General features: G+C 34.2%; 1 protein-coding gene and 1 long non-coding RNA gene across 3 annotated transcripts; both read right to left on the minus strand.

Moving 5' to 3' along the window:
• Window positions 1-1,933: 1,933 nt before the first annotated feature.
• On the minus strand, window positions 1,934-12,176 carry tulp1b (TUB like protein 1b). Of its 2 annotated transcripts, XM_077197794.1 has the most exons (13): window positions 12,039-12,176; window positions 8,881-9,004; window positions 7,693-7,797; window positions 5,859-6,020; window positions 5,612-5,722; window positions 5,378-5,527; window positions 4,882-4,967; window positions 4,625-4,792; window positions 3,714-3,826; window positions 3,502-3,610; window positions 3,296-3,394; window positions 3,038-3,209; window positions 1,934-2,215 (listed from the first exon to the last, which is right to left on the minus strand). In XM_077197794.1, the coding sequence occupies exons 1-13, from the start codon at window positions 12,051-12,053 to the stop codon at window positions 2,082-2,084; spliced, it is 1,548 nt and encodes a 515-aa protein (XP_077053909.1). In that variant the 5' UTR covers window positions 12,054-12,176; the 3' UTR covers window positions 1,934-2,081. The 2 variants fall into 2 exon arrangements, with proteins under 2 accessions (XP_077053909.1, XP_077053908.1); XM_077197793.1 differs by lacking the exon at window positions 12,039-12,176 and having other exon boundaries at window positions 8,881-9,107.
• A 1,633-nt stretch (window positions 12,177-13,809) lies between these two features.
• Window positions 13,810-14,330, minus strand: LOC143707168 (uncharacterized). The gene is made up of 2 exons (XR_013193094.1): window positions 14,294-14,330; window positions 13,810-14,133 (listed from the first exon to the last, which is right to left on the minus strand). It is a non-coding gene; the product is annotated as an uncharacterized LOC143707168 (long non-coding RNA).
• Window positions 14,331-14,712: the final 382 nt, after the last annotated feature.

Consider the following 14,712-nt stretch of genomic DNA (forward strand, 5'->3'; position numbering starts at 1 on the left):
GTATACTTTTAAGAAGGTTTGAACAAAAATTCTGAAGAATTCATAAAATCCGCCAAAAATCACTAAATGAACCAATGATTATCTTTGTTATCTTTGCAGGTCAAATGGTTCCCAAACCCTTTTTAGAAGTCCTTCATCATCATCATCATCATTGTCCAGGAATTCTAATAGAATCCATGCAACATTCCAGAGCGATGAGTGTGTACAGTGAAACCTCTTCACCACAACCACCGTCTCAGGGGAGCAGAGTCAAACTCAGTGATGTAATATCCTGGAAGGAAGCCTGAGATTATTATATGCTGCTTTAACACGCATCTCTACAGCCATAGAGCTCCGTCTGTAGGTCAAACCTGAAACATGTGAGTAAACAGTCCAAAGTAAAGATCAGCTAAGAAAAGTTAACATTTTACAAAGGTTACGAAAAGCAACAGGGACCAGATGAGGAAGTAGTTGAAACTATCACAGCAACTCTACGCGGTAAACTTTTCTAAGATCTACATGTTTGGACAACCAACCCAGCAGGCTGTGACAGATCATCTGGTCTGGCCTGAGGCTGAAGGTTTAAAGAGAGATCCTCAGTGTAATATCACAGCTAAAGCTGCGCTGAAGTGAGAATATTACCACAGAGACTTTCATTTGTTGTACAGTTCATTAATTCATCCCCATGCAATGACTTAATCTTCAATATGTATATTTTTTACTTTACTAGCGCTTTAGAAAGGCATTTAGTCAATATAAATCAGCATTCACAATCCACTGGACTTACAAAAAAAAATTAAATCTGTAAATTTGCTATTATTGCCTAGGGATTTATTAAATTAACATTAGGCAGCTTTAAAAGCCTAAAACAAATGTCAAAATTGGCTATTGGTTAACATAATTTTCCCTGTAAAAGCTGCTTAGGTGGCATCAAGTGAAAAAGTAAGTGGCTGGTAGAGATAAGTATTTTTAAAATACCATGCACAAAAAATACCATTATTAAAGTAGTTTTATATCATATTGACTTTAACTTTTGCACATCAGTCAAACACACATATAAAAGAAATTCTTAAATGAAGCACGTTTTTACAATCACTTTTATTTAATTTCACAGTATTGCATTTTCCTTCCTAAATTTACATTCACATTGAGTAAAAATGGAAGAACATGTCTAATTTGATTTACTTTTGTCTGCATGCATTAAGACAGTTATGGGTTTTTTATCAATTTCATTAAAGTAATCATAAACTATAATGACATGTAAAAGGCAAAACAAAATAAATTAAACATCAAACAATGGGTTTTCGCAGCTGTATCAGATGATCAAAGAATTATTTCAGCAATGACACATATAATTCCAGATAATTTTTTGCCCGAGTAAGCAAGAAACCGCTTGAGTTTTTGAGATGTTTGACATACTCCACGCATCAGTCATGCCAATGATATTGCATGTGCAAGAATCTCAAATTTGCCATCAGCTCTGATAAATCTGGACCTTGCTTTAATCTTCAGCTTTCGGCACACTTGCACAGACATCTTTTTTGCACATTTTTACACAGTTACACACACACACACACACACACACACACACACACACATACAAACACACACACACACAAAACATAGCACGACTGCCAATAAAACATACAATAAAAAAAAAGTTCAACTGTGCTTTTTCTACTTGTGAAATTAGGTTATGTAACACTGTTTTAACCCTGTTTGCTAAAATGTGAAGACATGTTTAAAATACTAATTAAATTCTATACAACCAAAGAATACAACACAGTTCACTTTCTTTCCCCCCCTTTTTAAGCACATACCACGTCTAATGTGACCTCCTCACCACCAGGGGTCATTTGCATCTTTCACATCCTCAAATCAAACATCCAGTACACCCATTATTTAAATTTTAGCCCATATTAGAGGATATGACCAACAGATCTCTCTACGGCATGTAAAATCATGCAACCCCACAAGCAATAGTGCTTTATTTTTACAGTTATGGGTTTCGGTCTTCCTGTAGAGAATTGAGCTGATGCCTAGTGAGAACGTTTGCATGTGAGAAAATCACAGAAAGAGACCAGCAGGAAATCTTGCCACTGTTACTCGCAGGCGATTTTGCCATCAAAGCTGGAGAGGGCGATGGCAAAGGCTTGTACGGCACAAAGAGGATACCTGTAATCCAGAGTGAAAGCATCGTCTGCAACTCTCCCAAACTGCATCACAATGTAGTCCACTGAAATACAGAATAAAAATGGTCATGTACATTTACATTACTAACATATTAATACTTCCATTAATTATAAATGTATTTGACAACATCCTTCTGCACAGTGTATACTGCACACTTTGTATGTACTATTATATAAAACAGTGAAAAAGCATGCAATATGGAACAATAAGCTTTTCAAATACTAGTACGCAACACTTTAGAATTTTGTATGTTTAATTCAGTGTGTTGCATCTCGAAACACATAACATTATTTAGCATTTTTAATAAATTTTTACATTTAAATGTCTTAACTTTTCGCAGTTTAATCAAACAGTAAGTCAAGAAAGAGATAAAAAAATTGCTGTTGATATTATTTCTGGTACGTTTGTCACATTGGAAATGGATGGTGAAGTCAAGTGCATTGCATTGTGGGATACAGTATATTGCATTAACTAATTTGGCACTAATCTGGCTTTAAATAGTTGAAGTACTACAACCTAATAAATTATATATAAATAATTAAATTAAATTAAATTAATAAATTATCACCAAATAGAAATTTAAAAGCAAACTAATAAAAATGACATAAAGCACAACAAAAGTACTAAAACTTAAACTAAAATTAAAATATAAAAATAAATGCTAATTTAAAATATGAATAAATACTATAATAGTATATAAGAATCCTAAAATAACACTGCAGGTTATAAAATTCACATTTGGGCAACTGTAGTAGCTGTGATGATTTGCATACTGCAAAATTAGTAGTATTTGAGAATGCTTTTTCAAACATAATCTATTTGTGAAGCAGTATCAACACAGCTCTGCAGTAGCTGAGATACTTACGGTCTTTGCTATGCACAATCTGGAAATTTTTGATGGAGGCCTGTGTGACTCTGCCGTTGAAGTTTAACACATGTGACGCCGTATCTTCATTCCACACTGGCGTCTTATTGCGCAGCTCTATCAAGTTTTCCATATTTCTGTTCTGATGTCTCATGAGGAGGCCATTATTGTCCTGTTGGGAAGCAGAATATTCAGTTGTCCTTTTTTTTTAAAATGGTTGTGTGTGTGTACGTATGTATACATTTGTGATTTACTTACACTACGTGGTCGTATGGGGACTCGTTCACCATCTTTGGTCATGCCAGGAATAACTATAATCATTCTTCTCGGTCCTTTCATGCCCAAAACATTTGTTTCCTAAAGTCACAATATAATATCAAATTAATATTATGAAATATAACTGATATTGTTTCATTGATTAGTGCTTCAACCAAAAATATAGCAGTATTGTAATGTTGGCTTGCATAGATAATGGCTGCCAATTCCTGCCGAGCGTTAGACATGTCCGGCAGAGCTCGGTCCGGATGCAGTGCATTATCAAACACCGTGAACTTAGTTCCCATCAGATTTGACCTGAAATACAATTGCAAATAACCTTTAAATCAATGAGACTGTGTCATAGACCTACAAAAGTATCATAGAGCAGTTACATTGGTAATGGTCCAAACCCACGTACCTCAGCTTCCCAATGAAGTTTTCTCCTCCTCTGGAGAGGTCGGTGGGGTCTATGGAGATCAAGTAGTTTGACGTTGTGCTTTTTTTCCTCTTCCTTCCCGCTAACAAAAACACCTAGATGTACAATGGACAAAAAAAGATGTGTTACATAGGAATTCATATTACTCCCATTTGCAAAGCTAAACTTAGTGAAAAAAGTTTTTCTTAGTTTTTTTGAAAGAAATTCATTATTTTAGTTAGCAAGGACACATTAAATTAATCAAAGTGACATTAAAGACATTTATAGATTTAGAATGATTTCTGAAGGATCATGTGACACTCAAGACTGAAATAATGATGCTGAAAATTATAGCAGAATATAAATTCACATAGAACAGTTATTTTAAATTGTAAAAATATTTCACAATATTAGTGCTTTTACTAAATTTTTGATCAAACAAATAAATAAATAAATCATCTTTCAAACAAATCTTACTGACCGCCACAAACTTTTGAAGAAACTCTTTTTTCAAAAAAGGTCCAATGGAGTTCTATTTAGAACTCTAAGGTTCTTGACTCTTTACTTATTACCAAAAAGGTTTTATATAAGGAGAGCCTAAAAAATTGTGCAATACTTTCATGTTGCTTAATTCATAACATTTATTTGAAGTTAAAAAATAATTGAAACAAAATTAATTAAAACTAAATCCATAAAATAATCCCATGATGGGAACCCCTATAAGGTTCTATATATGAAGCGCGTGACGGAACCCTAAGGTTCTATATAGAACCTTTTTTTCTAAGAGTGTCTGTGTTTACCACTCATCCATCATGGCTGAGTAGAGTACGCAAACTGCAAAGTCCTCAACAACTCAATGTTCCAACAGCATGAGAGACTACGGATAAATACAAGCATTACAGTAGATGTCATACTTTCTTCTCATTGTCCAGGTGCAGGTAGTAAGTTGGGTAAAGGCCTCGGTCCATCCCTCTCTTGTCCCGGGTCACTTTGCACTTTACGGTGACGCCTTGTTGAGCGGGTTGAAGTACAAACTCCTCCAGATTGTCAAACTCGACGACAGGAGAAGGTGCTCGCTCCTCCTTCACATGAGGAAAAGAGGTAACCATACAAAATATCCCACACAAAATGAATACTAGAATGAGAATAATGTTGAATACAATGAATTTACCTTTTTCCCTTTTTTCCCTTTGCCCTTTTTCTTTTTCTGTGTCACTTCTGAATCAGATTCTTCAGTCTCTTCTGCTTTAGCAGGATCTGAGGATGAGAAAAAGATCAAATCAGACATGGAAACAGCCATGTGCTGTCATTTTATGGAAACAAATCAGTTAAGATTTATATATATATAAAATCTTCACAATGACATGGTATAACCCTCAATATGGTTCTTTAATTTTAGCTCTCTTAAAAAATACAACATATTGCCTTGTTGGAATAAAAGCAAATTCTAAAATAGAATTTGTTTGTTATTCATTGAGTTTATTTATTTATTTGTGAAGTATTTATAATGGTACAATTTAGTGTAATCATTAACAAAATATATAATATAACAAAAGTAATATAGTAACATTTAACATAATAACATGAAATATTTTTTTAGAATTTAAGCTTTTATGTCTTTTTACGTCAAATTGTGCATACCATAATGGTTTAAGAAAAGAACTTACTTTTGGTCTTTTTTGTCTTTTTGTCCTTGTCTTTTTCTTTGTCCCCTGCTGTCTGAAACATGGAGGATGGGTTTGAGCTGCTCTTCTTCTTCTTCGTCTTGCTGGTTTTGGCTTCTGGTTCGCTCTCATCTTCACTCTCAGATTTGGCAACTTTATCATCCAAAAGTTAAGCAAACATACATTATTTTGAATCATCAAGCGGACATGCATGTAGAAAAGCTCTCAGAACATTACCTTTCTTTTTACTCTTGATTTCAGGCTTTTCTCCATTTATCTGAAACATGGAGGCCGGCTCCTTCTTCTTGGCTTTAGATTTTCCTTTACTGTCTGCGTCCTCTTTGATGTCTTCATATTCACATAAAGCAAGAAATCAATAAACAAATCCATGAATAAATATAGTTAGCAAGTATTGTTGAAAGTAACATTAGAGCTCATAATAGAAAGTTTAAACAGCTTTGATACTAATTTGAAAAGAGGACACCTTTTGATTTGGACTTCTTGTCTTTTTCCTTCTCTTTTTCTTTTCCATCAGAACTTTCTTTTCCTTTTCCATCAGAACTTTCTTTTAAAGTCTTTTTCTTCGTCTTCTTCTGAGAGGTCTCCCCATCGTCCTCTTCATCATCGTCATCATCTTCTGTAGAACCTGTTTTGCAATAAACACATTTAAGTGCTCAGTAAAAAAAAATTGGTACAAATGTCACACCATCGAGGAGAGAGAAGACATTGCTTATTATTACAGTTGTTTCTCCAAGACAGGCATGAGAAAAATGGGTTGAATTGATTTTTCTCCTGAGAAACAAACTTCAATTATCAATGTTTCAAATGAGCTCAAGATATTTAAGTCTGTAATCAAAAGTATCAATATGCGCTCAAATACTTCTGATAAAATTCTTCCAATCTGAGATGCTATAAACATTCATAACTATATATTCTTAATTTATCTCAGTTATTGTCTTATAGTTTTTCAAAAACAAATTGAGACGTCAATAAAACCGAATTTGTGAAAGGTCACTTCAGTGTTGTTATTGTTAATAAAAACTAATGACTGAAAACATTAACCGAAATAAAGCTTAAATAAATAAAAATATTAGATGAAAACTGAAACTTGAGTTGCACGATTCTGGATAAATTGAGAATCAAAAGATCATGGTTCTCCCTCGATTCTGAATTATCTTTCTGTCCACCTTGTCCAAACTTGAGCCCATTTATCACTCAGCTCTCAGTTAGTCACTAACTCCAGTTTTAGGACACATCATTGTACATTGTACAAATTGGTGGGATAGTCATCTCTTCATTTGCGCAGGCTCGAACATTGGTATATTTTAATTTATAAGGATATATTAGGAAAACTTCCAAATTATGTAAACAGGAAATTTTTATCATTTCAAAGCCATCATAATCTCAGGTCACATAATTGGCTTTAGTTCAAAGTGCCGGTTATCAGAACAGAGGCTGGAAAGCTAACCCTGTTCTATTATGGCCATTGGTCTTGGAATGATGTGCAGACCAAACTCAAACTACAATCCCTCATCTCTCTAAATGATTTTAAACATAGAATAAAGGAGGTGGTCACTACTAATTGCAGTTGCGTTGCCAATTCTATTACCACTTAACTTCTTATTAAACCTATGATCTAATACTGTTTGTTTCTACTATGTAGGGTATTATGTAATACCTAAATGTTTGTGTTTTGTACTGTGTCCTGGTGTTGTATAACATGTTGTTGTGGAGACTTGTTTTGCTGTGTTTTCTGTTGTATCTAATGATGATGTTGTGATTGGTTTCTTATTCCGATCCGACCGTGTCTTGACTAGGTCTCAATGTGATTTTTCTTTTTTTTGTACTATCGTTCGAATGACTGATTCAATGACTCACTCATTAAGACCTCACGTCTTCCATTACTGGATGAATCAGCATTTTTTTATTAATCTCTTGAATGAATGATTCAATGACAAATAGATTTTTTAACAGTCACTCGTCGCCACCTACTGGTGTAACGATGTAATGATACAATCTTTATTTGAAGAGTCATTCTTTCAAATGTTGATGTACTCTAGTTAGTGTTTACATCTAAACTAATTTTAACTTAACATTAAAGATGATGTCCTAACATTGGAGATGTTGCCTTGGCAAGTTGAAGTACTAAAATTACTAAAAATAAAATAAAAATAAAGCTAAATAAAAATGTACACAAAAAATACGACAAAGCACATTTTAAATAAAACACAATTCAAATAAAAACTGAAAATACAAAAATAAAAGCCAATTAATAATATGAATAACTATAATAGTATATCAATACACAATTCACTTACTCTTCTTCTTCTTTGGGGCACTTTTCGCTTTCTTTTTGGATTCTTTCTCCTTCTCTGTTGATTCTTTTTCCTTCTCTAGTTTTTTCTTCTTCACCTTCTCTCCATCTGTGAGGGAGGTTTGTGAGAATTGTGTAAACAGACTGACAGAAGCACAGTTCTGTCATGACAACTCTTGGAGTGTTTGGTATGTTAATGGATATGACAATGTTTATATGTTGGTCTTGGCATAATAGATCTGCTACACTGTTGTTTCTGTTATTGCTGTAGATCAAGTACGATACTTGCTACTGCCAATACACACACGACACGCTCTTGTGAGCAAGTAAGACATAAAGCACATGAATTACCCATTGCAGATCTACACAGGTGGAGCTGGGGAAGGTGGAGGGTTTCTGAAAGCAAACTGCTACAGCAAATGCTTAACAAGTATTTAAAGTCGTCATGAAATGGAAGATGAGATTGTCATTTTTTCCTTATTGTGACGTATATCCGAGTGAAACGGCTTCTGAAATTAGAAAAAAAATGTAGGGTGGTGCTTGATTTCGTCTTTCGGGAATTGATTGGATCGTTGGAGGTTGGGCAAAATGGAAGCAGATTTGAATGCCAGTTTACAGTCAGTTGTGGAGGATTTCTCTCCACCGGACTCACCACCGTTAACTCCCATGAAGCATTTTTAATTGAGGAACCCGACGCTGAGAACGAGGACGAGCAGACAAATTTTCCGGAAGGAATCACCCCATATTTATATGAGCCTCCCGCGAATTAAGATGAGGCGGCTGATAGTCACGTTCACCCTCGAGAGCACAGAGAGAGACAGACCACAATAGCCACGCTTTAATAGATTTTGACCGGAAGAGAAGTCGATTCCAGGAGGGAGGGAAGGGTAACGTATTTGATTAAAGATTATAAGGGTACATGAATTTTTTTTAAAAATATTGAAGTGCACAGATAAATCATTTATAATAAACACTACAATATTACATATAAAAATACGAATGGTAAAATTTGATTTCATGACGACTTTAAGGTTGAGCACTGAGTTCATTGGCTACTGATACAGCAGGAACCAATCAACTATGCCTATAGAGAATGATGTGATTGCAAGCAGTTTGAGTTAAAGACCATCTAGAGTTTCATGACAGAACTCTGTATTGATGTGACAATCGGGACATGAACTCTCTGGCGTACTCTGAGTGGCCGGGCTGCTCTCGGCCGACAGATCTCCGCTCTTCTTGCTCTTGGGCTTTTTGGGTTTGGCTTCGCTTCCGTTGGTCTCTACTGGAGTGGACTCAGGCTTCTTCTTTTTGGGCTTCTGTAATATTCTGATGTGCGCAGCCATAAAATGACATTATTGTAAATGGCATGTTGGAGAGATAAAAAATAAAGCATTTACATTTATTCATTTAGCAGACACTTTTAACCAAAGCGACTTACAATTGAGGAATACATCAAGAAATTCATCTTGAAGAGTCAATAAACACGAGAAATGCTAGTAATGCAAAGTGTCAGATATCGTTCAGAATAGTACAAGCTAAAACAGGGAGGCATGAAGGAATTGTGAGAGCACAGACAAAGATTTTTTGTTAGAAAATTAGAGAACTCACCAGTTATGATGCATGTGAAAGCAACAAATAAGAAGAGAACAACATTCTGAATATCATTCTCAATCTATTTAAGTTATTTAATCCTTAATCCTACTGCACACTTCATTTTCTTCAAGGTTAAATGGATTTATGTAACTTGGTTATAAGTTATTTAGTGTTGTCTGAGTCATATGGGTCATTCCTCAACCAGAGGTCCCAGGCTCAAATCATTCATTTTGTTAATATTTTTCTCTGAAGAAAGACTAAATTTTAAATGCCATGGATGAATATTTACTGAGTTATCCACTATTTTGTGGGGGTGTGTGGTCAAATGACAATTTTCACCTAAAATTTAAAGCCAAATTACAGGTGGGCGAAAAGGACTTTAGAAAGATGCCAGCATTCATTATTTTATTTTTATGTAGAGATTGGTAGATCTTGTGTTTAGCAATCCTTGTGGCATTATATGCCAACGGTGACAGCTCAAAATGTTAAGAAGCACTTTTTGTTTTTGTAACTTTTTTTCTGTAACTCAAGAAGTAGTAAATATATCTCAATATCCTTTTAGAATCTGGTTCTTAACCAGCTTTTTTTTCTTTTCTTCATTTTTAAGACTCTATATGGTTTATTCTCAGAGAAAAAATAAATAAGATATCTTTAATACTTCTTGAGTTACAGGCATGCAAACTTTGGGGGAAAACAGGAAATGTGCTTTTTCCCATTTTGAACTTTCACCATTGGCATATAATGTAACAAGGATTGCTGAAGACAAAATAATTTAATAGTAAACCTACCAATCTCTGTGTAAAAATAAAATAATAATGCTGCCATCTTTCTAACGTCATTTTCGCCCACCTGTAATTTGGCTCCAAATCTCTGATAAAAATAGTAATTTTGATCCCCTCCGCAAAATAGTGGATTACTCATTTGGATTCGTTTAATATTTTGGCTTTCATCACTACTAATGTTTGTCTATGATCAAAATCAAGCAGGAAGTTTCCAAAATATGGTTGATTTGACATGGAAGGACCTAATTGCTAAATGGTCATATTTTTGCTTAAATTGTGCTGACGGATGTGTCTGATGCGGAGGAAGATAAAAGATGTTTTAGTCAATTATTTTCATCCATCCTAAGAAAATGTAAAGGAACATTAAAAAAAAAAGATGTGGGAGAAAAATCTGAAGCACAACACTGCACACAAATTCATGTCAAACAGCATCCAAAAACACTTTCTATCAACATGCATTTGAAGTTTTGTTTATGCATTATTTATTTAGATAACAATCACTTATGATGCACCTTGATATTTAATATGTTTTAAATGCATAATCTAGATCTATTGATAGCAGTGATCTGATGCATAACAACATTATGCAACTCATCCTGTTGTTGAACGAAGGTGTCAATTATGGAAACACATCATATCTATGCATCATTTTTTCGTTGTAGACTGTCTTCATATGTGTAAGTTAAAAATATGGTAAAATGGTAAATGGACTGCATTTATATAGCGCTTTCATAGACCCAATGGACACCAAAGCGCTTTACATGTCGCCTCACATTCACTCACACACCGACGGCGGTGTCAGCCATGTAAGGCGCCATTCATTTCGTCGGGAGCAGCTGGGTTTAGGTGTCTTGATCATGGACACCTCGCAACTTGGTCAGGTGGAACCGGGGATTGAACCACCAACCTTTCAGTTTGTAGACAACCTACATGAACCTCTGCCACTGCCTACCGTAAATGACCAAAAGCATGAGATATTCAATGTGGCCTGTACTGACAAGTGTGTGTGCGTGTGTGTGTGTGTGTGTGTGTGTGTGTGTGTGTGTGTGTGTGTGTGTGTGTGTGTGTGTGTGTGTGTGTGTGTGTGTGTGTGTGTGTGTGTGTGTGTGTGAGAGATCCACTTAAGACACAGCCAGAATAAGGCTATTAATACCGTCACCTCAGTCAATCCCTGTCATGAGTTGTGGAGAAAAACACAAACCCTAATTCAATCATGTTTCCATCAAATTAACAGCAAATTCTATACATTTTACCAAAGATATTTTTGAAATCAGTCACAATGAGGCTAGTCACTTTAAATACAACCTCTGTGGTAAATAAAGAAAAGAAAATTATCATATCTGTGCTGTCTAAATGTACTCAAGTTGGGTTTGCAGGTCATATACATGCGCTGAATGAGACATTCACATAGTTCCATTTATAATTCTATAATTTAAAAAAATATATTTTAAGCTCTGAACCCTGGAGCTAAAGTTTTCAAATGTAGCTATTCATGATTATAAGGAAGGACTATATCACCAATATATATATAAATCTGCAAAGTCTAACATTTCTTACTAGCTATTTTAGTAAGAAATACTTGCAAATGTCATCATGTTACATATTTGTGAATTCATGAATGGAAGTGTTTGTTTCAGTAATGTGTGTAACAAGCTTCGCAATTATTCACTTAATATCACTGATCTTTCCTGAAAAACTAGAACTGATCTCACCAGAACTCACTGATTTAAACATATGACATCAACCAACAAGATAATGACGGTAATTTTTTTAATTATTAAAGTTAAAAAAAATATACAGTGTGGTCAGATCAATTCTGATAACAGATGTATGTAGTTTAGCCTAAACTAGCCTAATACAGATGATCACCAAATGTCCTTTAAAGAATCAACATTTAGATCAGGGATTCAAAAAATGATAGGCCTATAGGCTAATAAAAAACAAACATGCAATCAGTATATTAAAACAAACTTACCTTTTCCGTAGACATGTCCGTATCCTGAATCTGTATCCAATGAAGTTGAACTCAAAGTGAGCGAGGCCTCGCTATACTGCGAAAGTGTGGAGCTTTACTCAATGAACCTCCATCAGCAGAAAGTTGCTAAGAGGATTTTCACACTGACCCCATCTGTCAGACAGACACACACACACACACACACACACACACACACACACACACACACACACACACACACACACACACACACACACACACACACACACACACACACACACACACACACAATTCTGTGACGGACGGGAAGCACATGGAGATCTTTGGATGTGAGGTGCTGTAAAAAATTATGATCATAAGTTATGACATTGTAAACTGATGCTTACCCTCTTGTCTTTTTATCTTAATTTCCCTTTTTTTTATTAATTCAATTTTTAGTTTTAGTTTTGTTGTTCAAAATAAAATAAGTTAAACAATTTTTTTTACAAGTTATACAAGAGTTTAATGTAAATTAAGTTAAAAGGACTTAAACATTCAAGTTAATTATAGCCTACTTAAAAATTTAAGTGGAAATTTTCTGATCATTACTGAGAATGTCTCATTATGGAAGAAATAATAAAGAGAATAGAAGAGATGTGTCAAATGGACATCAACTTCAAGACTGTAGGCTAAACTTTAATTAAGGGAACTTTTATGTATTATATGCTGTGATTGATCACCATTTTTTTAATTTAAAATTTTCACCCATTTTTTGCCTTATTGTTTTCAATGAATAAATGAGCATGGACATATATCCACATAAACCTCTCAAGATTTATTAATACTGAGAAATAAAAAGTCCCACTTAACAAATTATTGTCACGGTTGGTTTATAGGAAGACGAAGACAAACAGATTAAGCTCATTATATACATCTATTTTAATGAAAGGCAGGACGAACACAACCATATATAACGGAGATCAGACAAAGACAGAGTGAACAGGAGGAACTACATAGCAAACACAGATGATGGTAATTAATAGGACACAGGTGATACAAATTAACTAATGATGGTAACCAGGGAGACAGACTAGTGGCGGGAAACTGAACAAAGGAACGTGACAAATGACAACTAACTGAAAAGTCCACGAACACAGCGGTGACAATAATGATGAGACACTTCACTTGAAATTGCTTAAAAAAAAATTTAATACAAAAATTTTAATAGATCATTTTATGATTATGGATATATTCTGTGATTTTTATTTATTTATAGCTATCCAGCCAAACTATAAAAATAAAATAAAATTGATTTCGTTTTTTCTTTATTCATTTATTTATGTAATTGTTTATGTTATTTCTTATTTATTTTATTGACATTGTATTTGTTTTTTATATATTTCTCTTTTAATTAAATTTAATTAAATTTTAATTAATGTATTTATTTTGAATAAAATCATGAAATATTGTCATCTGGCCTAAAAAGATCTCAGCATCTGCATATGTACAGTAGACCTACAGCTGAACATCAAGCAGGATGAACATATTTAACAACAATACATGCACAGTCATCATATAAATGCACATTAGTCTAACTGATCTAAATACTGGGATTTCTTACAATTAGACATGATCCACATTACATTACCATGCAAATAATGTGATACAAGCTGTCATAATTACCATATGATACCATCAACTGATTTATTAATACTGAGAAATAAAAAGTCCTCCATATTTCCCACCGTTTCCCACTTAACACATTATTGTCACAGTTTGCTTGGATAGGAAGACGAAGACAAACAGATTAAGGTCATTATAAACATGTATTTTAATGAAAGTTCTCCAAGCGGGCAGACAGGCAGGATAAACACACCCATACATAACGGAGATCAAACATTTAATAAAGTCTCAAAATACACATTTACATCAGACCACTTCTATTGTTTCTGAACGAAAAGATATTGTAATTTCATTTGTGCACTTTTGTGAAGACAAGGTGCTTGCTCATTCAAAGATGAAACTACTGTTGTGACCTTTGACATACACTTCTGTGAGCCGAAGCAGAGTATCTGTCCATCACGAGGTGTAAAAGCCGTCTGGAACAGAACCAGGCCGCAGGATGTGGAGCTTATCGCTGGGGGAAATTAGAGATTTTTACTCTTATTGGTTTAGCTGTACTTGGCCTGTGAAAAAGCAGGTCATGAAGAGAAAGAGAAAAGCTGGTGCGCTTGTGGAATAAATATCTCAATATATCAAATATGTTCACAATAATTCATAACTAGTCAACTTTTTACCATCACACTATTTTTGCAGTATGCACATTGTTTAAACTATAAACATTTAAAGATTTTAACATATATTTCACACTAAACGACCTGCATGAGTCTATGCATATTTTTAAAGTGTCATTTATCTTATTTGCCATTATTTTAGCAGGCAAATAACCATACAATATAGTTTCTATGAGAGGTAATTTAATATTCCCTCTGTGTAACTGGGCATAGAATGCATGTTAGTTAGTGTTTATCTTAATTATCACTCAAGATGAAGGTATTGTTAGAATGGTCATATTGCACCACCTACAGGCAATTAAAGATAGTGCATCTTTCCAGTAAATGTAAAAAAATGCGTGGCTAGAATCTGTTTACATTATATTTATAGATTTATTTAGACAAAAAAAAATCCTTTTCAGGAAATAATGTTGGAGCAAATT

The sequence above is a fragment of the Siphateles boraxobius genome, unplaced genomic scaffold, assembly GCF_051911475.1.
Source record: "Siphateles boraxobius isolate OS27281-9 unplaced genomic scaffold, OSU_SipBor_1 41, whole genome shotgun sequence".
NCBI classification, from domain to species: Eukaryota; Metazoa; Chordata; class Actinopteri; order Cypriniformes; family Leuciscidae; genus Siphateles; species Siphateles boraxobius.

Bases quoted from the DNA above. Each gene is read 5' to 3' on its own strand.
- tulp1b (XM_077197793.1), bottom strand. From the start codon at position 9,031: ATGGCTGCGCACATCAGAATATTACAGAAGCCCAAAAAGAAGAAGCCT. The intron at 4,968-5,377 runs GTAAGTTCTTTT...TCTCATCCTCAG, and splicing joins AAAGACAAAAAAGACCAAAA to ATCCTGCTAAAGCAGAAGAG. The intron at 3,210-3,295 runs GTAAGTAAATCA...GCTTCCCAACAG, and splicing joins TCCCCATACGACCACGTAGT to GACAATAATGGCCTCCTCAT.